Source organism: Pongo pygmaeus, chromosome 2 (assembly GCF_028885625.2).
Source record: "Pongo pygmaeus isolate AG05252 chromosome 2, NHGRI_mPonPyg2-v2.0_pri, whole genome shotgun sequence".
Classification (NCBI taxonomy): Eukaryota; Metazoa; Chordata; class Mammalia; order Primates; family Hominidae; genus Pongo; species Pongo pygmaeus.
In genome coordinates this window covers 179526929-179552702 of record NC_085930.1, presented here as the reverse complement: position 1 = coordinate 179552702, position 25774 = coordinate 179526929, and the positions used below count along the sequence as shown (strand labels likewise).

At 38.5% G+C, this 25774-nt stretch overlaps 1 protein-coding gene across 2 annotated transcripts in view; it reads right to left on the bottom strand.

Moving 5' to 3' along the window:
• Positions 1–1186: 1186 nt before the first annotated feature.
• Positions 1187–25774, bottom strand: part of SKIL (SKI like proto-oncogene) — a 37288-nt gene continuing 12700 nt past the window's right edge. Inside the window, exons 2-6 of one of the 2 annotated variants that reach the window (XM_063662419.1) lie at positions 16338–16435; positions 12905–13137; positions 7541–7782; positions 6745–6969; positions 1187–5750 (exon numbers count right to left, since the gene is read on the bottom strand). In XM_063662419.1, coding sequence (XP_063518489.1) covers positions 5592–5750; positions 6745–6969; positions 7541–7782; positions 12905–13137; positions 16338–16435 — 957 coding nt within the window. In that variant the 3' untranslated portion in view covers positions 1187–5591. The remainder of the gene's footprint in view (positions 5751–6744; positions 6970–7540; positions 7783–12904; positions 13138–16337; positions 16436–25774) is intronic. The other variant, XM_063662418.1, reaches the window with a different exon arrangement.

The window sequence follows — 25774 nt, the reverse complement described above, 5'->3', positions numbered from 1 at the left end:
GGACTCTAAGACAGTCCCTAATGATCCCTGCCCTCCTGGTATTCAACCCCTATGTAAACCTTTCCTGTAATAATGGGTCATAAAAAAATTGTGGCATGACATTTTCTTCTGGATCACTCATTTGGGGTAAACCAGTCATGTCACGAACAGCTCCATGGACAGGTCCACATAGTGAGCAATTGAGCACCTTGTCAGCAACCATGTAAGTGAGCTCGGAGGCAAATCCTTCAGTTCAATCTAGCTTTCAGACTTCAACCCTGGGTAACATCCTAAGTGCAACCTTACAAGAGCTCCTGAGCTGAAACAGCAAGCTAAATGTTCCTGGATTTTTTTTTTAATTGCCCTTATTGATAACACCATGATAATGTATAAGTAGCTTGGGGTTTTTTATTTTTAGAGACAAGGTCTCACTTCGCTTACTCTTACCCAGGCTGGAGTGCAGTGGTGTGATTATGTAACAGCTCACCACAGCCTCAAACTGCTACTGGGTTCAAGCGATCCTCCTACCCCAGCTTCCCAAAGCACTGGGATTACAGGTAAGAGCCAGTGTGCTTGGCCATCTCCTGGATTTCTGACACTGATAAATTTTGGGGTAATTTGTTATGCAGTAGATAACTTATACCAGGGATTTAGTAAGGATGGTGAAAAAAAATGTTAAAGCTGAAGTCTAAAAATCATTAAAGAAAATAATCACATAATGCTGGCATTTTCATCACCTGAAATACTGCATAGAATTTCCTATTCTACAATAAAACACGTTTTTCAAGTTAATGTGTAACGAATAATGTACTTTTTTTTTTTTTGAGACAGTTTTCGCTCGTCACCCAGGCTGGAGTGCAATGGCACGATCCCGGCTCATTGCAACCTCTGCTTCCTGGGTTCAAGCGATTCTCCTGCCTCAGCCTCCCAAGTAGCTGGGTTTACAAGCATGAGTCACCACGTCCGGCTAATTTTGTATTTTTAGTAGAGACAGCGTTTCACCATGCTGGCCAGGCTGACCTCAAACTCCTTCACCTCAGGTGATCCGCCCGCCTTGGCCTCCCAAAGTGCTGGGATTACAGGCATGAGCCACTGCGCCCAGCCTACGAATAATAGACTTTAAAGGAACAAAGGAGAAAATGTCAATCTTAGGGAACAAGAAAGTTAAGCTCACACACGACACTGAAATAACTTGAATCAAATTTAATTGGCATTAAAAGTTTTTATTTAGAATTTGTCCACAATCTATACAAGTTATTTACAAGGCATGAAAATGGAAAACAGCACAAAATACAATTGAGGTATAAGCTCAGAGCACAGTATGTCATGTTTCAATAAATATAATTCAAAATTTGTAAACTAGGTGACCAGATACATGAGTCTTATTTTTAGTAAAACCATATAAAATATTTATTTCACGTGAGGTAGAGGACAGTTTTCTGTGTCATGTAATGCAACCAACCACAGCAACTTTAACCATAAAACTGTACATCATTGGCAAAATTTTAAATTTAATTATGGTCAATGTAGCCAATTATTTGTTTCAACAGTTGCAGAACAGGTATTTCATTTACTGCCTTCACAGATTAGAAATTCAAAAGTAATTTAAGACTACTATGTTGGCTTAAAATTATCAGGATAAACAAATACTTCTAACAGGATAGTAAAAACAAGTAAAATTTTATTTCTCATAAACTAATTCCTCAAAAGATGTCCTACATTTAGCAACTGTTTTATAGGACATGTTTACTAGAACTACTTTAAGTATGCTGTGCTTTCTTTTCAAGTGAGGTATCTATATTGAGGAAAAAAATCTTATAAATTCCTTTTACATTGAACTAATTTAATACACTATTTTGTTTTCTGGGCTGAATTTTTAAAATTTTTTTTTACATTTGATCACTTTCTAATTCAAAAATTGTAGCACTACATAGGACATTTAATTCTATTACTAAATAGGCTCCAAATTACATTATACAGTTTAGAAGCCATTTCAATGAAAGGATTTACAAAAAAAAAAAAAACTGTCCTTTTAAATGAAATGCAATATAAAATACTAATACGCTTTTTTTCCAAAAGTGGAAATGCTTAAGTACCCTATACTAGAAAAAAAATTAGGCTGTTTATTCAATTCCACAATGTATAATACAGCAGTTATATGTCCCTTATTGCTGACAGCTTCGATAAAAACTATTAAAAGTAGTTCCAAGCACAGAAATAGATGTACAGTATAAGCACAATTTTTCTTTATATTAATTTTTAATGTCCTATCATGTGGATTAAATGCATAAAGGGCAAATAAAAATGAGGAATCTTCCCTAAGTAATCAAAACGTATGTCTTATTGAGAAGAAAATTTTAGAAGCTGATTAAAATCCTTCAGCACTAGCTTTGCAATTAATTCTGGAGAAATACCTTGACACATCTTATAGTACTTGAGTTTCCTTATAACTTTACCTTCCTTCAAACAGAAGCTACCTATGTGCAAATAAACTGGTTGTTCTGTCAGGACTTCTAAAAGATATGGATAACCTGCAAATATATACTTTATTTCACCTACTTTAATAGCTGCTTTACAATTCACTATGTACAAATTGATTTTATATCTTAACTGGTAATATATTAAATATGTTATAAAATTAGTTCAAGAAGCATAGAACACCCTAACTCTCATGAACACAGAAATTCAAGCAAAAGAATATGCTTAAACAAAAACTAAAGCACACAGCAAACGTAAATTGTTGGTCAAATCTTTTCATAGTGTTATAATTTACATTTGTGAAATTTAGGGTAGTTGAAGAGCTTCCTCAATAACAGCAAGAGGTTTTACATTTATTACCTTTATAGAGTAGGTACACTTTTCTCATAAAGTTTAGCCTACAGAAACTATCGCCACCCAAATTAAACATCACCCAAGCTAATATTCTTTCTTCCTTCTAAAGATGAGCTAGCAAAACTTTTTATAGGCTGTCCCTTTAATGCAGCTTTTTAGAGTAAACATTTTTACATTTTTTCTAAAAAGAATTATTTTTTGAAGTCTGAGGAAAAATCTGCTTGCCTAGTGAATCTGGCACACAAAAAGTAACAACAAATCAAACTTTAAGCTAGCAACCAACACACAAAATAAGCATGCAAAGAATAGAATAAGTTTTATATGGATAAGATATTTTAGCCAACGCCACTTATAAGGTATTACAAAATCTCTACATTGTTTTCAAGCTATGTGGTGCAGTTTAAAGTTACTTTTAATAATAATACGTATATTTACAATTGACTTAAAAAACTATTTTCAAGGAAGTTAGACAGAAACCTATGGCACATCAATGCATCTTCTGGAAAATGAAGACGATACAATGTCATGTGGCAAGTTTTCAATATGTGAAGGACTAGAAAAAATATTTCTTTACTCAATTCTGAATTACAAGTTCATAATAATTTAATGGTGTTTAAGCACTGCTTAAAATTTCCAAATAACGTATTTCAAGGATTAAGCAATTTATTTTAGAAGTTTTGGGTTAAACAAATTAGTTTATCATTTTCTAGGTAACATAAAGCAGAAAGGTTCCAAGTGAATTAGAAATATAAATGAAATTATAGGTGTTTGAGTTTGTCTTCCAAAAAGCTGAGCTGTGACACAAATAATCCAAAATTAAAATAAAACTATATCATAAATATCTGATTTTTCTTTCTCCAGATCTAAATAGATTGTATTGGGAGAATATGTCATTTTAAATATTTGTTTCTAAAAATTAGCGTGGCGTGGTGGCAGGCGCCTGTAGTCCCAGCTACTCGGGAGGCTGAGGCAGGAGAATGGCATGAACCCAGGAGGCGGGGCTTGCAGTGAGCCGAGATTGCGCCACTGAACTCCAGCCTGAGAGACAGCGAGACTCTGTCTCAAAAAAAAAAAAAAAATTTGTTTCTACATGTCATTTTAATATTTGTTCCTCCTTGAGAAGATTCCAAGACTCAACAAATTAAATTAGTCTTAATATAGCAAAATTTAAATGGAAAATAGAAAACACACATTTAGGTTATACTCAATTTAGTAAATAAATTACATTTGGGGAAGTACAAAATTCTTTTTGGATATGTACTATTAAGCAAAATACGAAAATAACTGGTTAAATGACAACCTAGTGATTTTTTCTACACCAATAGATTATCTACCTTCTATGCTGGAAATAGAATATAACCTTAACCCTAGCTAATTTATTTTAAAATAAATATAGCTCTCTGAAGTAATTTCATACATAGTATCTTATAAGAGAACATGAAAAACATTTATTATCCCATAAAATCCGTGGGGTAATAATGTCAAGTAATGATAGTTTCAGGAAACTTCCTTTAAAAACAGATCTAAGAATTTTACCTAATATATTTTGAGCCAAGAATTAACAAATATGAAATTTGCCATTAGAGAATGACAGACTTTTTTGTGCAAAAAAAAAGTGCAGAAGATGTTGTCCCTCCCGAAACTATGGAATTCCTTTATCTTCTAAAACTTATCTAAAAATCTTTTAGTAGCAGGTAACTAAACTGTCCTATATGCACCTATCAGGTACTATCAGTTGACTGTAAATTCCTGATTTTGATATTAAGTAGTAATTGAAAATGGTCCATTCGTGCAAATTTTGGTAAGACTTAACATTTAAACATACAGAAGTCCAAAATAACCTTCAAGGTGTTTAACATTTTACAACTTAAAGGAAAACAAGTCCATTATATAAATTTTAGTAAGACTCATAACTACATGTAAAAACTGTACAGGAGGATTATGGATTGTATAGAAACTGATATGCAACAATGGTATCAGTTTTTCTCAAGAACATTAATATTTTCACACCACTATTAACAACACAAACAAAAGTTCAGAAATTATTACATTTTATTTTTGAAAAGCTGCTGCTTAAAAAAAATCTAACTATAACCACATTTAAACTGAAAAACAAATTAAAACTGCTTCTTCTGTTTAGCAGCAGCGCATAACAACACATTATTCTTCCCCACTGTGCTCATGGGGTATGCTATAACCTCAATAAAATTCCTCCTAGGGTACACATTAAAAAGAAGAGAACTCGTGGAAATTCATTCCACAATCTGAACAAAGTAAAAGTAAATTTGGTGTATGTTAATGAATATACTATATCAACTTAGAAAAATTGTGTTAATGAGAAAAGGGGAGATTCAACTCCTTGAGTAGCTCTATATACTTAAAATATAAAGCCACCATTGTATCTAAAATTGAGTCTGAAATATGGATAACAAAATTGACCACAGCTATTTTCCATCACATATTGCAGCTTTTAAAAAGTACACAATTGTTAAGTTTGCATTAGAAATATAAGCAGATTACCTACTAGTTGAAACCATATAGTATTGTTACTAAGCTGATTTTTTTTAAAAAAGTACAAAGAAACATACATTTTCATTCATTTGGAAAATGTAAAAATTTAAGTACTAATATATAATCTCTTCACTTTCTCTGATCTACAAATGGATAGAATGCCTAGTTATCTTCATGCAGATAAATTCTTCAGAATTCAATTACCAAAGCAAGCAACAAACAAAAAAAAACCTTGTCAGTAATACACAGATGAATCTCTTTAACAGTTTCTATTCTTTAGCAGTCTTTGATGATTTCAGAATTTGCAGCTTTAGCTCTTTTATCATCATCTCTAACTTCTGTCTTGCTTCCCGTTCCTGTCTGAGTTCATCTTGGAGTTCTTGCCTATCAGCTTCAGCATGGTCCAATCTCTGCCTCAGTTCTGCCAACTATGTGATTTAAAAGGCGCTATCAATTTTAATTGTTTTGTTTTTCCATTTAATCCTCATATCATAGAAAATACCTATTTTCAAATTACTTTTTACAAAACGAACTATTTCATGTATACTAAATCCATTAAGTATCTAATACTATTAATTTGACATCTGACAGGACACTAAATTTAAGAAAAAGCAAAGGAACAAGAGGAAGGAACACATTCAGCATGTTCATGTTCATTACGCCCTATACTTTACTATACCGCTCATCACAGACTGCTCATGTTAGTTATTTGTACCTGTTCCTTAAATTGTGAGATTCTATTAACAAAAGAGAATTGCTTATTTTTGCTCCAGTGCTTTTGAACATAACAGGCAACAGTTCCTGTTTGTTAATTTGTAGATTTGAAAGCTCATATACTACATTAAAATAATATAACATATAATATTCAAAGGGCTAGAGATTACCAATTTAGGTAACTAAACTGCAGTAACCCGATAAAAATTTAAACTAATAAAAGCAACAAACAAAATAATCATCTTGGACAATACAGCATAAAGCTATGTTTAACAGAATTATCTATTTTGAAATCTAGCTTAGTAAACTGAGCTTGACAAAAAGTAATTCCTTTATTAGAGAAGTAACAGTGGCCGGGTGCAGTGGCTCATGCTTGTAATCCCAGCATTTTGGAAGGCTGAGGTGGGCAGATCACGAGGTCAGGAGTTGGAGACCAGACTGACCAACATGGTAAAACCCCGTCTCTACTAAAAAATACAAAATTTAGCCAGGCATAGTGTCACACGCCTGTAATCCCAGCTACAATCAGGAGGCTGAGGCAGGAGAATTGCTTGAACCCGGGAGGCAGAGGTTGTGGGGAGCTGAGATTGTGCCACTGCACTCCAGCCCGGGCGACAGAGCAGTCTCTGTCTCAAAAAAAAAAAGAGAGAAGTAACAGTTTCCATTTCCATGCTGAAAGGGCACCATTATACAAACAGTAATTCTTACCTGTCCTGCATATTCAGCCTCTTTGTCTTTTTCTAAATTTGAGTCACAGGTACATTTTTGCTTCATTATCTGCTCCAATTTTTTCTCTAAGTCTTTCTGTTCAACATAAAATTCTTCCATTCTTTGAGCATGTTCATTCTGCAAAGATTCAAGCTCTTTCTGTAAATTCTGTTGTTCTTCAGTGAGTTCCTTCATAGATTTTGAACTACTCAACATTTTTACTTCCTGTAATGTAAAGAATCACAATACAATTTTTACTTTATTTTCACCATGTTAAAATTTTCAGTTCTGGAAAATATAGCACAGAAAATACCTAAAATTCAGCTATCGTTATGAGTTCTATATAGAGGTAATTATTTTAAAAAACTATTTTCTCAAAAAATTTTAAAGTATATTAAAATTGCTTATCAGTGTAAAACAATAATCTTAAGTACATTTGTAGCATCTCATCTTGACTTTTCTTACTAAGAATATACAGGAGAGCTGGGCACGGTGGCTCACGCCTGTAATCCCAGCACTTTGGGAGGCCAAGGCTGGTGGATCACAAGGTCAAAAGTTCGAGCCTGGCCAACATGGAGAAACCCCATCTCTACTAAGAATATAAAATTTAGCCAGGCATGGTGGCACGGGCCTGTAATCCCAGCTACTCGGAAGGCTAAGGCAGAAGAATTGCTTGAACCTGTGAGGTGGAGGTTGCAGTGAGCTGAGATTGCACCACTGCACTCCAGCCTGGGCGACAGAGCAATATACAAAAGTATCTTTTCATAATGGACTATCATTTAGATAACAATTTTACCATCTGAAGTTGTTGCTTCTTTTGCAAAATCAAGTTTAGTTTTTCCTGTTGTTTTAAATAAGTTCTCATTACTTCTTCCATGATTTTTCCCTTATCATCCTCACAAATGACATCTTTCACAAGAAGCGGAGATGAAGCGGCAGCAACAAGGCCAATTCCCACTTTGTTTATGTCTCTGACTAAGTTGCAAGTGGCAGACTCAGATTTCCTTTTACTTGTAGAATTATTTGAGATTGATGCATCTTGGAGAGAAAAAAATCAAGTAACAAAGTATGAATGTCACTCCATTAAAAAAATCACTAGAACAATCCATAAATGTAATTTTTAAAACATTTCATTTATAAATTAGACCAAAACAAATAAAATAGGAATAAATTTAACAAAAGCAGTGCAAGTAAAACGAAAACTACAAAACATCACTAAAAGAAATTTAAGACCTAAATACATGGAAAGACATCCCAAATTCATGGACTGGAAGACTTAATATTGTTAAGACAGTAATAGTCTCCAAATTGATCTACTTATTCATTCAGTGCAATCTCTATCAAAATCCCCACTGGATTTTTTACAGAAATTGAAAAGCAGATTCTAAAATTCATATGGAAATGCAACAAACCCAAAATAGACAAAATAATCTTGAAAAAGAATAACAAAGTTGAAAGACTCACAATTCCCAACTTTAACGCTTACTACGAAGCTACAGAAATCAAGACTGTGTGACATGACTTAAAGATAGACATACAGATCAGTAGAACAGAATTCAGAGTCCAGAAATTTAAAAAACTCATACTTTATAAGGCAATTGTTGTTGACAAAGGTGCCAAAGTAATTCAGTCAGGAAAGAATAATCTTTTCTGGCCAGGTGTGGTGGCTCACGCCTGTAATCCCAGCACTCTGGGAGGCCGAGACAGGTGGATCACGACGTCAGGAGATGGAGACCATCCTGGCTAACATGGTGAAACCCTGTCTCTACTAAAAAATACAAAAAAAATTTGCCAGGCGTGGTGGCGGGCGCCTGTAGTCCCAGCTACTTGGGAGGCTGAGGCAGGAGAATGGCGTGAACCTGGGAGGTGGAGCTTGCAGTGAGCCGAGATAGCACCACTGCACTCCAGCCTGGGCAACAGAGCGAGACTCTGTCTCAAAAAAAAAAAAAAAAAACAAAGGAAAGAATGATCTTTTCAACATAGGGACAACTATATCCACATGCAAAAGAATAAGGTTGGACCTTATACTGTATACAAAAATTAACTCTAAATTGATCAAAGACCTAAATGTAAGAGCTACAACCCTTAAACATAAATTTCTTGGCTGGATGTGGTGGCTCACGCCTATAATCCCAGCACTTTGGGAGGCCAAGGCAGGTGGACTACCTGAGGTCAGGAGTTTGCCACCAGCCTGACCAACATGGTAAAACTCTGTCTCTACTAAAAATACAAAAAAAGTTAGCCAGGCCTGGTGGCGCGCACCTGTAATCCCAGCTACTCAGGAGGCTGAGACAGAAAAATTGGTTGAACCCAGGAGGCGGAGGTTGCAGTGAGCTGAGATGGCACCACTGTACTCCGGCCTGGGCAACAGAGTGACACTCTGTCTCAAAAATAAATAAATAAATAAATAAATATTTCTTGGAATTGGGATTAGGCAAGAGTTTCTTAGATATGATACCTAAAACAAGAAAAAAAATAAATAAATTGGACGTAATAAACATTTAAAACTTTTGTGCTTCAAAGAACACTAACACGGCCAAGCGCGGTGGCTCACACCAGTAATCCCAACACTTTGGGAGGCCGAGGCAGGTGGATTGCTTAAGCTCACGAGTTTGAGACCAGCCTCAACATGGCAAAACCCCAACTCCACCAAAAATACAAAAATTAGCCGAGCATGGTGGTACATCCCTGTAGTCCCAGCTACTTGGGAGGCTGAGGTGAAAGGATGGATTGAGCCCAGGAGGTAGAGGTTGCAGTGAGCCGAGCTGGGGTGATACAGCCAGACTTTGTCTCGGGGGAAAAAAAAAGAACACTAACAAGAAAGTAAAAAGAAAACAGCATGGTAAATCAAATATCTGATAAGGATCTAGTATCCAGAATATATAAAGAACTCTTACAACTCAATAGTAAAACAACAACCTAGCATTAAAATAGCCAAAAGATCTGAATAGACATTTCTCCAAAGATATGCAATGTCCAAGAAAAACATGAAAAGATACTCAATATCATCATTCACTGAGAAATTGCAAATTAAAACCATGAAATACCACTTCACAACCACCAGGATGGCTATATTCAAAAGACAAACAATAACAAGTGTTGACAAAGATATGCAAAATTTGAAACTCCCAAGCTACCACAGGAATGTAAAATGGTGCAACTGTTTTCGAAAAGTTTGGCAGTTCCTCAAAACATTAAACATAATTACCACATGACCTAGCAATTTCACTCCTTTAGGAGTGAAATATATACCAAAAAAAACTGAAAATATAGTTCCACACTTAAACTTCTACACAAGTATTTATAGCAGCATTATTCTTAATTGCCAAAAAGTAGACCCAATGCAAATGTCCACCAACTGACGAAGCAATAAACAAAATGTGGTATATTCACATAATGGAATCTTATCAGGCCATAAAAAGAAGTACTGGTACATGCAACAACATGGACTGTGAAAACATTATCCTTCATGAAAGAAGCATAAGCTTCCTGACCAAACATGAAAAGCCACACATTGTACAATTCCTTTTATATGAAATGTCCAGAATAAGCAAATACATAAAGATAGAAAATAGATTAGTGGTTGCCAGAGGCTTCGAGAAAGGGAGAATCAGGGAGTGACTCCTAATGGATTATAGGGTTAATTTTTGGAGTGATGAAAACATTATGGGCCAAGGCGGGTGGATCACCTAAGGTCAGGAGTTCAAGACCAGCCTGACCAACATGGTGAAAACCCTGTCTCTACTAATAATGCAAAAAAATTAGCCAGGCGTGGTGACACACGCCTGTAATCCCAGCTACTCAGGAGGCTGAGGCAGGAGAATCGCTTGAACCCGGGAGGCAGAGCTTGCAGTGAGCCGAAATCACCCCACTGTACTCTAGCCTGGGCGACAAGAGTGAAACTCCATCTTAAAAAAAAAAAAAGAAAGAAAAGAAAACATTATGGAACTAAATTAGCTGTGATGGTTGCACAACTTTGTGAATGTATTAAAAACCACTGAATTGTAGGCTTTAAAAGGGTAAATTTTATGGTATATAAATTATCTCAATAATTTTTTAGAAGTCATTAGAATTTAAGAAATAAAATACAATGCAAATATGGCATAATAGTCATTACTAATTTTTGTTTACCATATTTAAATCCAAAGAAAACTGAGTTTTAAAAATCTCAAAATTGGCCAGGCATGGTGGCTCACATCTGTAATCCCAATGCTTTAGGAGGCCAAGGCAGGAGGATCACTTGAGGCTAACAGCTTAATGCCAGCCCGGGCAATACAGTGAGACCCTGTCTCTACAAAAAAATGAAAAAATGAGGCAGGCGCAGTGACACATACCTGTAGTCCTAGCTACTAGGGAGGCTGAGGTGCAAGGACTATGAGCCCAGCAATTTGAAGCTGCAGTGAGCTATGAATGCGTCACTGTACTCCACCAGCCTAGAGCAACAGAGTGAGACTCTGTCTCTAAAAAACAAAAACAAAACAAAAAACCCTCAAAATTAATGTATAGAAAATCCCCAGCCGGGCACGGTGGCTCACGCCTGTAATCCCAGCACTTTGGGAGGCTGAGGCGGGCGGATCACCTGAGGTCGGGAGTTCGAGACCAGCTTGACCAACATGGAAAAACCCCGTCTCTACTAAAAATACAAAATTAGCCAGGCGTGGTGGTGCATGCCTGTAATCCCAGCTACTCAGGAGGCTGAGGCAGGAGAATCACTTGAACCCAGGAGGCGAGGTTGCAGTGAGCCGAGATCACACCATTGCACTCTAGCCTGGGCAACAAATACAAAACTCTGTCTCCAAAAAAAAAAAAAGAAAAGAAAACCCCCAAGAATCAGCCAGGCATGGTGGCTCACACCTGGAATCCCGGCACTTTGGTTGGGAGGCTGAGGCAGGCAGATCACCTGAGGTCAGGAGTTCGAGACCAGCCTGACCAACATGGAGAAAACCCGTCTCTACTAAAAATACAAAATTAGCGGGGCGTGGTGGCGCATGCCTGTAATCCCAGCTACTCAGGAGGCTGAGGCGGGAGAATCTGGGAGGCGGAGGTTGCGGTGAGCTGAGATCTCACCATTTTACTCCAGCCTGGGCAACAAGAGCGAAACTCCATCTCAAAAAAAAAAAAAAAAAGAAAGAAAGAAAGAAAAGAAAACCCCCAAGAATCTCAATTCTCTATAAAAACTTAAATAAACAGAGGACCCTCCAACTGTTCCAATGCAGCTAAAGTAACTGTCACACTGCCTAATCACTAAGCAAAGCTGTGCTGCTATATGGATGGTAACACAGGCAATATCTGCAGACATGTCTCATTTAATCCACAGTATTTTAAAAGGCATGGTAAGTAACCAGCTATTTTCCTTTTAAATGACCAGTCAATATTCCACATTTATGCTACGTGCCTGGCCCCCAGAGCTTTCAATCCTTGCTTTATTCCATAACTAAGCTTCCTTGAGTTCTATACTTAACTACTCTTACTTACATAATACTTCTTATTATTAAATGGTGTCTCAGTTCACGGCAAATCAGAAAGAAAAATAAAGGTTGGGTGTGGTGGCTCACACCTGTAATCCCAACACTTTGAGAGGCCAAGGCAGGAGGATCACTTGAGCCCAGGAGTTCGAGAACAGCTTGAGCAATATAGCAAGACCATCTCTACAAAAAAAAAAAAAAAATTTTTTTTTAAATTAGCCAGGCACAGTGGTGTGCACCTCTGGTCCCAGCTACTAGGGAGGGTGAGGTGGGAGGATCACTTGAGCCAAAAGGTTGAGGCTGCAGTGACCGTGCTCTCACCACTGCACTCCAGCCTAGGCAATAAAGACTCTGTCACAAAAAAAGAAAAAAAAAAGGAGGAAAGAAAAACAAGGATCTCCTGAAGACTGACAGCAAATAAAAGGTAGGAAAGGAAAAAAATTCAGACAAAAATAACTTGCAGTCTGAGGCCAGGTAGCCTGTATCTATCTCAGTCTCCTGAGCTATCACCACGCTAGAAAAGTATAGCAACTGAGATTAAAATAAATCACCCAGAGTTTTGAAGGGTAGCATTTTTAAAGGTAAAAGCTCCAATTATCTGAAAATTTAGCTTAAACAAAAAGCCTGTTTGAAAATGCTGAATAAATGTGTTCATTAGATATTTAATTTTAGAAAGATAATCTCTGAATACTTACCTAAACGGCTACATAATTCTCTACTTGTTTTTAAATCCATTTTCTCCTGTTCCTCAAGTGAGACATCTGGATAAGACACTGTTTTTTGAAGTTTACCACTACTGTGAGCCTTCTCTGACTGTCTTGATATGGACTTACTTGCCTCTGTCTTTGTGAGCTCTTTAGACTGGGATACAGCAGAAGTAAGCGACACATTTGGGGCAACCACTTTATCACACATGTATAAGTAGTAGCTGAAAACAAGTAAAAGCAAAACAAGACATATATTACATATTACGATTAAGTAAAAATCAAATATGTAACATGCATTTCTGTGGTTAAACTTTTTTTTTTTTTTTAACCAAAACAGACAATATTACAACTCAGAAAATAAAGGTCACAGTAAAGAATTCTTACGAAAAAAATCAACACTTCAGGCATTACAAACAAAATTATAAGGGATTTTTTGTTAGTTTGCAAGTAACCCAGGCTGGAGTGTAATGGTGTGATCATGACTCACTGTAACCTCTAACTCCTGGGTTCAAGCAATCTTCCTGCCTCAGCATCCCAGGTAGCTGGGACCACACATACTCGTTTTTTTTCAGAGATAGAGTCTTGCTATGATGCCAAGTTGGTCTTGAACTCCTGGGCTCAAGTGATACCCTCCCACCTCCAACTCCCAAAGCACTAGGATTACAGGCATAAGCAACCATAACCAGCTTGCAAGTAATTTCTGTTTTTTTTTTTTTCTTTTTTTGGCAAGTAATTTCTAAGCATTAAAAAGATACACAGAAAATCACAGGCTCTTCTTCCCTCAAAACCACCTGAGAACTAAAAGCATTAAGGACTTTATACAGCTGTGTAACAACTCCGAGCAGGTAAGTTTTACTCCAGAAAAAGAATAATCTATAACTACTTTGGAGGACTTTATCTTGCCCACCGCTCTTCCAAAGCTGGGAATCTTGGCTCTTTGCTTTTGTGAGGCTGCTTCAGTGGCAGACTGCAAGGCTATGTCCTGATTCACAGGAGGCTCAATGAGGAGCTCCCAGGGCTCTTCTTATATACCTCAGAGAGAGAGCTCTGAATGTCGCCCAGCTACTGGGCAGTTCTTGTATCAAACCCCACTGAGCAATCTTCTTGAAATACTTCACTACTTCCTACTCATCTGATAAAATGGCAGTAATAAATTATGCAAAACTAAGATAGAAGAGATTACCAATTTTGACCAAAACTCACATAAAATTGCCCAGTAGACTCATCTGAGAAGCTCATGGAACAAACAAATATCAGCTAGATATTTAAGTACCATATTTGTAACTATATTCTGAGTAACACTTGGCAAAAAGATGTAACCATTTAAGACTTGACACTCTATCCCCTGAACTCCAGACAATCTCCTCTTACATTTCATTTTCTTTGTACAAGACATCTATATCGTTCCCCTTTGTTAATAACATACATTTTTGAGCCAAAATCTCAGTTTTCTGACAGGACAAGAAAACTGACAGGTTTAATAGTGCTCAAAAGACTTACTGCAAATACAACAGGTAAAGTGGTGATTGTACAAATGTAAATAAGACTCGGTCTCCTTATCACCATACTTGGAGGGAATACAGATTTACACTAACAGAAAAAAAATCTAGGACTCAACAACAAAAAACTTATTAATCTAGGGTGCACATTTATTGAAAAAGTAAAACCCTGATTTTGAGAAGTATGGTTATTAAGAAAGCTCTTAAGTTTCAAAATAATTTATTTTTAAAATATCAAAGTTGCAGGCCTGGTGCAGTGGCTCATACCTGTAATCCCAGCACTTTGGGAGGCTGATAGCAGGTGGATCACTTGAGGTCAGGAGTTCAAGACCAGCCTGGCCAACATGGTGAAACCTCGTCTCTTCTAAAAATACAAAAATTAGCTGGGCGTAGTAGCGGGTGCCTGTATTCCCAGCTACTCAGGAGGCTGAGGCAGGAGAAATGCTTGAACCTGGGAGGCGGAGGTTGCAGTGAGCCGAGATTGTACCATTACACTCCAGCCTGGGCAACAGAGCGAGACTCCATCTCAAAAAAAAAAAAAAATTGAAGTTACAGCTAGGGTTGGTGGCTCATGCTTGAAATCCTAGCAGCACTTTGGAAGGCCAAGGCTGGCAGATCACCTGAGGTCAGGAGTTCAAAACCAGCCTGGCCAACATGGTGAAACCCCGTCTCTACTAAAAATACAAAAAAATTAGCCGGGAGTGGCAGCTGGCGCTCAGGCTCAGCTACAGGATGCCATGGCAGGAGAACTGCTTGAACCTGGGAGGCAGAGGTTGCAGTGAGCCAAGATCCTGCCACTGTACTCCTGGTCTGGGTAACACAGTAAGACTTTGTCACAAAAAAAAAAAAAATCAAAGTTGCACACCAAACTCTTGAAGAGTTGGTTTACCTCTTGAAGAAAAGTAAGAAATTAAAGGAGAACTTCCATTTTTTACTTGAGGGCAAAAAGAAAATGACCTATTTCTAGAAAACACATAGAAACACATAGTAAAGGTTATTTCAAATATTCAGTGCAATTTACAATTCATTTCATTTCAGATTCTTTCTTTGAAATTTTTTCTAATAAGAGTGACTAAATACAATTCACCTACCATTTCCCTATAATGATAAATAGAAACAAAAAAATACATTAAATACCAATGTACTTATTTAAAAATAATTTTGAATTTTCTTTTTTTCTTTTTTTTGAGACAGTTTCACTCTGTCGCCCAGGCTGGAGCACAATGGTGCGATCTTGGCTCACTGCAAGCTCCGCCTCCCAGGTTCAAGCAATTCTCCTGCCTCAGCCTCCTGAGTAGCTGGGACTACAGGTGCCCGCCACCACACCCAGCTAATTTTTTTGCATTTTTAGTAGAGATAGGGTTTCACTGTGTTAGCCAGGATGGTCTCGATCTCCTGACCTCATGATCCACCCACCTCGGCCTCCCAAAGTGCTGGGATTACAGGCGTGAGCCACCACTCCCAGACTAATTTTGAATTTTCAAAGATAATCTATGATTAACAAGAAAGCCTGAAAATAAAGAAATAAATTCCTGGTCAGGCACAGTGGCTCACACCTGTAATCCCAGCACTTTGGGAGGCTGAGGCAGGCAGATCACCTGAGATCAGGAGTTCGAGACCAGCCTGGCCAACATTGTGAAACCCCGTCTATACCAAAACTACAAAAATTAGCTGGGCGTGGTGGTGTGAGCCTGTAGTCCCCACTACTCAGGAGGCTGAGGCAGGAGAATCGCTTGAACCCGTGAGGCGGAGGTTGCAGTGAGCCGAGATCGCGCCACTGCACTCCAGCCTAGGTAACAGAGCAAGACTCTGTCTCAAAAAAAATAAAATAAAAAAATTAAATTCCCACGTCCTGGAATAGTGCACGGCATATCGTTGTTGAATGAAGAAATGAATGAACGAACAAATAAATACCAACTCACCTGGGGTGTAAAAATGAATGTGTCTGAGAAACATGGTCACCTTCCTGCTTTATGACAGGATACCATGACTGTAATTCCATTCCTGATGGTGCATCTGTCTGCAGAAAAACATGGAAGGGAAACATTTATTCAAGGAAAACTGTGAAGGTTAATTTTACATGTCAACCTGACTGGGCCACTGGGTAAAGACAATTAACATTATTTAGAGTCATCATGCCAGGCACAGTGGTTCACACCTGTATTCCCAGCACTTTGGGAGGCAAAGCGGGGAAGATTCCTTGAGCCCTGGAGTCAGCCTGGGCAACATACAAAGACCCAGTCTCTTAAAAAAAAAAAATTAGCCAGTTGCAGTGGTGTACATCTGTGGTCCCAGCTACTTGGGAGACTGAGGTGGGAGAATCCCTTGAGCCCAGGAAGTTGAGGCTTGCAGTGAATCATGATTGCACCACTGCACTCTATCCTGGGCAAGAGTGAGACTCTGTCTCAAGAGTCATCTTCCAATAAGGCAGTCTTCCCTTGAAGAAGCCTGATTAATGACCTGAAACTCAGAGACACCCACATGAACTATCCCATCACAAGAACAGTTTCAGTATGCATGCTAACATGGAGTACCAGAAATGACTGAATCAAATTTCATACTTATGAAATCTATTTTATTTATTTATTTTGGTTTTTTTTTTTGAGATGGAGTCTTGCTCTATCACCCAGGCTGGAGTGCAGTGGTGCGATCTCGGCTCACTGCAACCTCCACCTCCCGGGTTCAAGCGATTCTCTGCCTCAGTATCCTGAGTAGCTGGGATTAAAGGCGCCCACCACCACGCCCGGCTAATTTTTCATATTCTTAGCAGAGATGGGGTTTTGCCACGTTGGCCAGGCTGATCTCAAACTCCTGACCTCAGGTGATCCCTGCTCCTCAGCCTCCCAAAGTGCAGGGATTACAGGCATGAGCCACTGAGCCTGGCCAGAAATCCATTTTAAATAATAGAACTCTGTAAAGGTACAGCACTGGAAAATTGATTCTTATTCCTGTACTACAATCAGCCAGACTATACCCCATCCCTACAGTATTTGTTAGCATATTAGCTAGATACCATTCTACAGCAATACTTTGCCAAATTAAATCCAAAACCACATGGTTTGCTAACACTCATCATTAAACTATATTTCCTAATAAATATAAAAAGCATTTTTTAATACTTAAAGATGAGCTATAACTAAAAATAAAAGGAGAAAGGTAACTGGCAACTTAATGAACATCTAAAGCTGAGAACTTTATACATCATTCTTAATTCTAACAAATATCCCCCATTCAATAGGTATCATTACCATTTTACAGATGAGAAAACAACTGACGTTCAGCAATTGAACAGGGGCTCGGTTCAGTGGCTCACACCTGTAATCCCAGCACTGTGGGAGGCCGAGGCGGGTGGATCACCTGAGGTCAGGAGTTCAAGACCAGCCTGGCCAACATGGCAAAACCCCATCTCTATTAAAAATGCAAAACTTAACCAGGCATGGTGGTGCGCTCCTGTAATCCCAGCTACTCGGGAGGCTGAGACAGGAGAATCACTTGAAACCAGGAGATGGAGGTTGCAGTGAGCCAAGATCATGCCACTGCACTCCAGCCTGGGCAACAGAGCAAGAATCATCTCAAAAAATAAAACAAAAAAAGAAATTGAAGAGAAAAAAAGAATAAATGATCTGTAGTTACTAACTTCTCCCTTATTTTGGTTTGCTTTATTTACACTTTGTCCTCCCTTCATCCCCCACATATTTCCTATTATACGAAATTACCTTGCTCTTGTGGGAAAAGGATACTTAAAAGATGGGGGCAAGACTCACCGGTAAGGGAAAGGGGAAAGAAAGACAGGAGAGCTGAAAGGTGGAATGGTTAAGGTGAGCAACAAAAATAGGAAGTTAACAGACAAACCCAGGAAACTGAGGGAGAATGAGATTAGGAATGAGTTAACCAAGGGATAAGACAAAAAGGAGAGCTGGATATTTCTCTAAATCCTACCTTTAAGAGGTTCTATGGCCAGGCGCAGTGGCTCATGCCTGTAATCCTAGCATTTTGGGAGGCCGAGGAGGGTGGATCACCTGAGGTCAGGGGCAAGAGACCAGCTTGGCCAACATAGCGAAACCCAGTCTCTACTAAAAATACAAAAATTAGCTGGGCGTGGTGGTGCACTTCTAATCCCAGCTACTCGGGAGGCTGAGGCAGGAGAATCACTTGAACCCAGGAGGCGGAGGTTGCAGTAAGCCGAGATTGCACCACCGCACTCCAGCCTGGGCAACTGAGCCAGACTCCATCTCAAGATAAAAAAAAAAGAGGCTCCAATTCCGGTCGGGTGCGGCAGCTCACACCTGTAACTTTGGGAGGCTGAGGGGGGTGGATCACCTGAAGTCAGGAGTTTGAGACCAGCCTGGCCAACATGGAGAAACGCCGTTTCTACAAAAATTAGCCGGACATGGTGGTGAGTGCCTGTAATCCCAGCTACTTGGGTGGCCGAGGCAGGAGAATCACTTGAATCCAGGAGGCAGAGGTTGCAGTGAGCCGAGTTCGCACCACTGCACTCCAGCCTGGGTGACAGAGCAAGACTCTGTCTCCAAAAAAAAAAATAAAAAAAAAAAAAAGAGGGTCCAATTCCCAATTCCTTCTGTATAGGGCATGACGACTTCATTCAATAATGAATAAAACCACACATAGTGGAGAGCCACTAAACACCAACAAATTAGGAAAGTAGGAAAGCTGTTTTGCCTGATGTCCCAATATTCCAGTTTGGAACCAAGAAACTAGGACTGCAAACAGATCTCTGGATGTTAAGCAGTAGTGATTAAAACAGAATCAACTCTAAACTGTCCAAACTCTGGTTTGATTACTGAGATCCTACTAATGGAGGAAACCAATGAGAATGAAGAAACCTGGGAGAGACCTGACAAGTAACCCACTGCCCTCAACAAAACAGGCTGAAAACAGAAAGGAAACAGCTCTTAGAATACGTATCTTAAAATCTGATCAGTCAGGAGATGATTTAGGGCCAATTAAAAGACAAAAATAGGCAGGGCGTGGTGGCTCACTCCTGTAATCCCAGCACTCTGGGAGGCCAAGGTGGGCGAGTCACGAGGTCAGCAATTCAAGGCCAGCCTGGCCAATATAGTGAAACCCTGTCTCTACTAAAAATACAAAAATTAGCCAGGTGTGGTGGCACGCACCTGTAATCCTAGCTACTCAGGAGGCTGAGGCAGGAGAATCACTTGAACCTGGGAGGTGGAGACTGCAGTGAGCCGAGATGGTGCCATTGCACTCCAGCCTGGACGACAGAGCAAGGCTCTGTCTCAAAAATAAAAAAAGACAAAAATATGTATGTGGGAGATCTTTATTTTTGTTAAGAATTAGGCCAGACACAGTGGCTCACGCCTGTAATCGCAGCACTTTGGGAGGCCAAAGCGGGTGGATCACGAGATCAGGAGTTCAAGATCAGCCTGGCCAAGATGGTGAAACCCCGTTTCTACTAAAAATACAAAAAAAAAATTAGTCGGGTGCGGCGGCAGGCGCCTGTAATCCCAGCTACTCAGGAGGCTGAGGCAGGAGAATCGCTTGAACTCAGAGGGCGGAGGTTGCAGTGAGCCGAGATCATGCCACTGCACTCCAGCCTGGGTGACAGAGTGAGACTCTGTCTCAAAAAAAAAGAGAGAATTATTGAGCAATGAATTTGAAAGACTAACAAGACCTCAAAATTATAGGAAAAAGATTAATATTTTTAAAAGATTTAAGAGTTGAATATTCAGTGAAGGTCTCCACATGATATGTAAATGTGGAATTTAGAAAAAAAAAAAAAAAAGCCCAGGCACAGTGGCTCATGCCTATAATCCCAATACTTTGGGAGGACAGGAGAATCAACTGAACCAGGGAAACAGAGGTTGCAGTGAGCTGAGATCGCTCCACTGCACTCCAGCCTGGGCAACAAAGTGCGACTCCATCTCAAAAAAAAAAAAAAGAAAAAAAGAAAAAGAAACCTCACATTTTGAACTAATATTCAGAATCTGGGCAAATTCAACTGCTTATTTATAAAATAAACCAATCACTTACATTTATATAGTTCCTCAGCCTATAGCTTAGTTATAGCAGTAAGAAAGGGAACTGACTTCTGCCAACAGAAATACTAAATGATAGATGCTAAGTGACAGCTGACAGCCTAAGGAGAGAGGAAAATTACAAGATGCAAACACAAAAACTGCTTCAAAAAGCAAGATAATCTGAGTAAAGGCTTTAGCATAGACTGGGGCAAATAATTTAATATATCTCAATTGTCCCCTACCCCAATTCAACAAAGTATGGTAATTAATGTTTAAGAATATTGAGTTGGCCAAGTGCAATGGCTCACATCTGTGATATTACCTAGCACTTTGGGAGGCCAAAGTGGGCAGACTGCTTCAGCTCAGGAGTTTGAGACTGGCCTGGGCAACATGGCAAAACCCCATCTCTAATAATAATACCAAAATTAGCCAGGCAAGGTGGTGTGTGCCTGTAGTCCCAGCTACTTGGGAGGCTAAGGCAGGAGGATCACTTGAGCCCAGGAAACAGAGGTTGCAGTGAGCTGAGATTGCGCCATGGCACTCCAGCCTGGGTGACAGAGCCAGACCCGGTCTCGTTAAAAAAAAAAAAGTCTTGAGTCAACATGACATAGCTAAATTATGTTCTGTATACCACTTAGATTCAAAACTTTTTCAGACATTTTACAATTCATGAAAACAGTTTTTTAAAAAAACACAATGCTTTTAAAAAGTATCTTAATGGGTAGAACATTTTGCACCCCAATTCTATATGACCAAAGAGGTGCTAATGAACGAGGATAAGTTCATTCTAACAAATCAGTAAAATTTAAGATCAGTTTGAGGGCAGGAACAGTGGCTCACACCTGTAATCCCAGCACTCTGGGAGGCCAAGGTGGGTGGATCATTTGAGGTCAGGAGTTCGAAACCAGCCTGACCAAACGGTGAAACCCCGTCTCTAATAAGTACAAAAAAAATTAGCTGGGCATGGTGGTGCATCCCTGTAATCCCAGCTACTCGGGAGGCTGAGGCAGGAGAATCACTTGAACCCAGGAGGTGGAGGTTGCAGTGAGCTGAGATTGCGCCACTGCACTCCAGCCTGGGCAAAAGAGTGAAACTCCGTCTCAAAAAAAAAAAAAAGGGAAGATCAGCTTGAATTAAATGAGAATTTCTTTTCTAGACATCATTTGTTAAAAACAAATAAAGTTCCTCTTTAAATAAGTGTTATATCTGAAACAATTCTAGATGTACTGCCCAAAAAATCAATTGTTTCCAGATTTTTTAAATTAAAACTACTAAAATTGGCCCTACCCAGTGGCTCACACCTATAGCCCCGGAATTTTAGGAGGCCAAGGCACAAGGACTGCTTGAGTCCAGCAGTTCAAAACCAGCCTGGACAACATAGAGAGACCCCATCTCTACAAAAAAAAATTGTTTTTAATTGGCCAGGCGTGGTGACGCATGCCTGTAGCCTCAGCTACTCAGGGGACTGAGGTGGGAGAATCAGTTGAAGCTGGCAGGTTTGAGGTTGCTGTGAGCTATGATCCTGCCACTGCACTGCAGCCAAGGCAACAGTGTGGGGCTTGTCTCAAAAAAAGAAAAAGAAAAAAATATAAAATTACTAAAATTGATTTACATATTTCAAAGTTTTTCCTATAATGAATACTGGAATCTCAAATCTTCAGAATATCAAGCAAATTCTAAATTTGCTCAAAGACCTTGACTTGAAATCTGACTCAATTTTGATCATTAAGCTCATTTCAAAACCCTACAGTTTGATTTATAAGAGTAAGTTTTATCTTTACTCATGAGCCACACCTAGCATCTATTTATTTGTGTCTCTAAACTTCAGGTGCCACCTTAAATAATTGCTAGCACATTCCTTTATTTTTAAACAGTCATCCCTCTTAGTTCCTATTCTTTATTTTATTTCCCAGTCTTGACCAACCCAATAAGAGTCAGACTGGAGCTTCTAAGGAATCTTAAAGATCACCTAGCATAGTCCCCTAGCCAATGTCTGAATTCCCTATTTAAAATCCCTGTTAAGTGGCTATGCAGCCTCTGCTTAAACAGCAGCTTGAGGTCAAGAACCAGCCTTACCTTTGTATTTTTAATACCTAGCACTATATGCCTATCATGTAGTAGGGACTCAATAGATATTTGTTGAATGAATTCTGAATGACAGTGCAGCTCATTAATTCCCAAGGTAGCCTTTTACAAGGTTATTCTGCTACCACAAAACTCTTGGTCTCTTTCACGTTTGATATCCTTCTACTCCACGAAGCACCAAGGAAGCCCAACAGTTTCTAAGGCTGCATTTTATCAGAGATATAAATTAAACAATACAAATGATGGGGACACGCACAACACTAACCATGATAAAATGTTGCAAGCTAATTTTACCTAATATGCTGTGGTAAGCCATAAACACATTTATAACAAATTATCCTAACTGTATGTTAAAAACAATTAAGAAAAGCACAATGTTTATGATACAACAAAACATTCAGAGGCATGCCAGATTTTCTCATCTATTCTGCATTTGTGTCAACATACAAATTAGGTTTTCAAAAAAAGAACAACATAATTAAATGGCTCAGCAGTAATGCTACTAATCAGGAATAAAAATTAGATACCAAATTATGAGTATCTACTGCCTGGCATCTTACCTTTCAACATGGGAATCATTTATTTTTATATGTATTTAAATTTTAAAATACATTATATTACTTGCCAAAGAAGTGGATCATTTAGTAGCTTAAGTTAGAGCCTTAACATTTCAAAATGCTCTTATCACCCACTTTCCCCATCATTATTTACCCCAAAATGAACAGATAGCATCCTCATTTCAAACACATAAGCAAAATTTCAGACACATAAATTTCATTCCAAAGGTTCTTTCTCTTAGGTCATAAAACCCCAAATGTCTATGAATGCACAATTTAAACAATTCCAAAATATATAGTAAAAAAATATAAAATAAGTAAAAAGAAACATTTATGAAAGTTTCTCTAAATTTCTGCACCTTCCTATGGTTATTCTGTATACATGAGCCTTTGATAATCAGATTTCCTAATGAAGAACCACTGTATTTTAGTGATACGATGCTAATTAGTCTCATAATGAAAAATAATTTAGAGAGCTTGATTTCATTTACAAAAAACTTCTTGTCACTATTTTCTAAATACAAAAGCAATTCCACCTGCTCAGCATTATTCATACAAATATTTGAATTTGTACCAAAAAACCCCCTTTAAAATTCCTAGACAATTTTTTTCCCTTGAGACAGGGTCTTGCTCTGGGGTACAGTGGTATAATTATAGCTCACTGCATCCTCCAACTCCTGGGCTCAAGGGATCCTCGTGCCTCAGCCTCCAGAGTAGTTAGGACTATTGGCCCGTGCCACCAAGCCTGGCTAATTTTTTTTTATTTTTTTTATAGAGACAGGGGTTGCACTATGTTGCCTAAGCTGGAATTTATTTTCAGTACTAAATCTTGCTTTTAGGTGGCACTCTAATTTTTAACTACAGCATCAGATTACTATTTTGATCTTTAATTAAGTCCTAATGACAAACACTAATGAACTAAAGAAATCAAGATAATGCCTCAAAACAATAGTGGGAATTCCAAAATTCCAACAAAAATCAGAATTAAGCCTTTTTACAAATATATGAGCCGGAAGGCTGGGCACAGTGACTCACAACTGTAATCCCAGCACTTTGGCAGGCCAAGGCAGGAGGATCACCTGAGGTCAGGAGTTCGAGACCAGCCCGGCCAACATGGTGAAACCTTGTCTCTACTAAAAATATAAAATTAGCCGGGCATAAAGGCTGGGCGCGGTGGCTCACGCCTGTAATCCCAGCTACTTAGGAGGCTGACGCAGAAGAATCGTTTGAACCCAGGAGGTGGAGGATGTAGTGAGCCGAGATCACACCACTGCACTCCAGCCTGGGCGACATAGCAAGACTATCTAAAAAACACAAATAAATTTAAAAAATTAGCCGGGCCTGGTGGTGCACGCCTGTAGTCCCAACTACCGAGGGCGCTGCAACAAGAGAATCACTTGAACCTGGGATGCGGAGGTTATGGAGGTTGTCGAGGTTGCTGTGAGCCGAGACCAAGCCACTGAACTCCAGCCTGGGTGACAGAGTGAGACGCCGTCTCAAAAAAAAAAAAAAAGTGAAAATTATTTCTAAAAACAGAATTTTTAAAGTGCTATAAGTGATAAAGATTAATTTTTAAATTTGTGTTCATAAGACAGAAGCAGTAGTGTAGGTTGGTAAATTTAATAGTCTATCTCCCTAATGGCATATTTACACAAGAAATAAAATATAATACATATGAAATGCACATTACCTTGTTCTGACCCAAAATAAATCATTAGCAACTTACTAAACACATGACTGGATACACAGGAAGTGAATATATCTCATCAGGGTCTTTTTGCTGTGTATAATACAAAGACATTCAAGTGGTCAATAAATGATTTCAGAAGTATAAAGACACCCTACCAGAGGTAGCTGCCAACAACTCTTACTGAAAGAAACAGAATCCCTCAGTACTATCAGGTTTCCTTAATACTTCCAACATGTTGTAAGTGTTTCAACAACTGAAACAGAACAGTGTTACAAGGTAGCAAATAGCTACTTAGAGATTTCAAGACTTAGTCTTGGGCCTCACTTCACTGTAATCAATAGAATTGATCAAATTAACGCAAAACTGGGACAGTATGATCTAAGCATCTGCACTAACTCATCAAAAACAGATCGTCAGGAGTCACAGCAATGGCTGCTGTTTCCACAGGCTGAAAGATCATACCACCTACCTCACAAAGCCAATTTTAGGTTTGAGATACTTAAAAATGCTCACAGAAAATGCAAAGGCTCAAGTTCTTGTAATAATTTTGCAACTATTATTTTGAGTCCTTAATGGAAACAAAGCCATGCAAAGTTGGTAATATAACATCCCCTTTACAACTTGAAGGAAGAGAAATACACTGATAAAAATCCTGTTAATCCCGTGACATTTTATACTGAAGGTCTGTGATGCCCAATAAACTTAATACTGCAACTACATGGAAATCTCAGTGTCATACACATTATTTTCCACTGAAATATCTGTCAAAAATTTTAATCTGTATAATTCTAAGGCTTTACTTTTCTATCTCATTTTAGCATATATGCTTAACAATTTACAGTCCTGGATTATTCTGGCCTTCAAATAATGTAAACTGGCAATATCAAAATGGAGATTGATTAATCTTACTATGTGCAATGTCCTCTATTTTCCATTTTATTCTACTTCAGGTTTTTATGTTTCTTAATGCTGGTGACCCACTAAATTGATTTCACGACACTCCTGGCGATTTTCAATTGAGGTTCTCA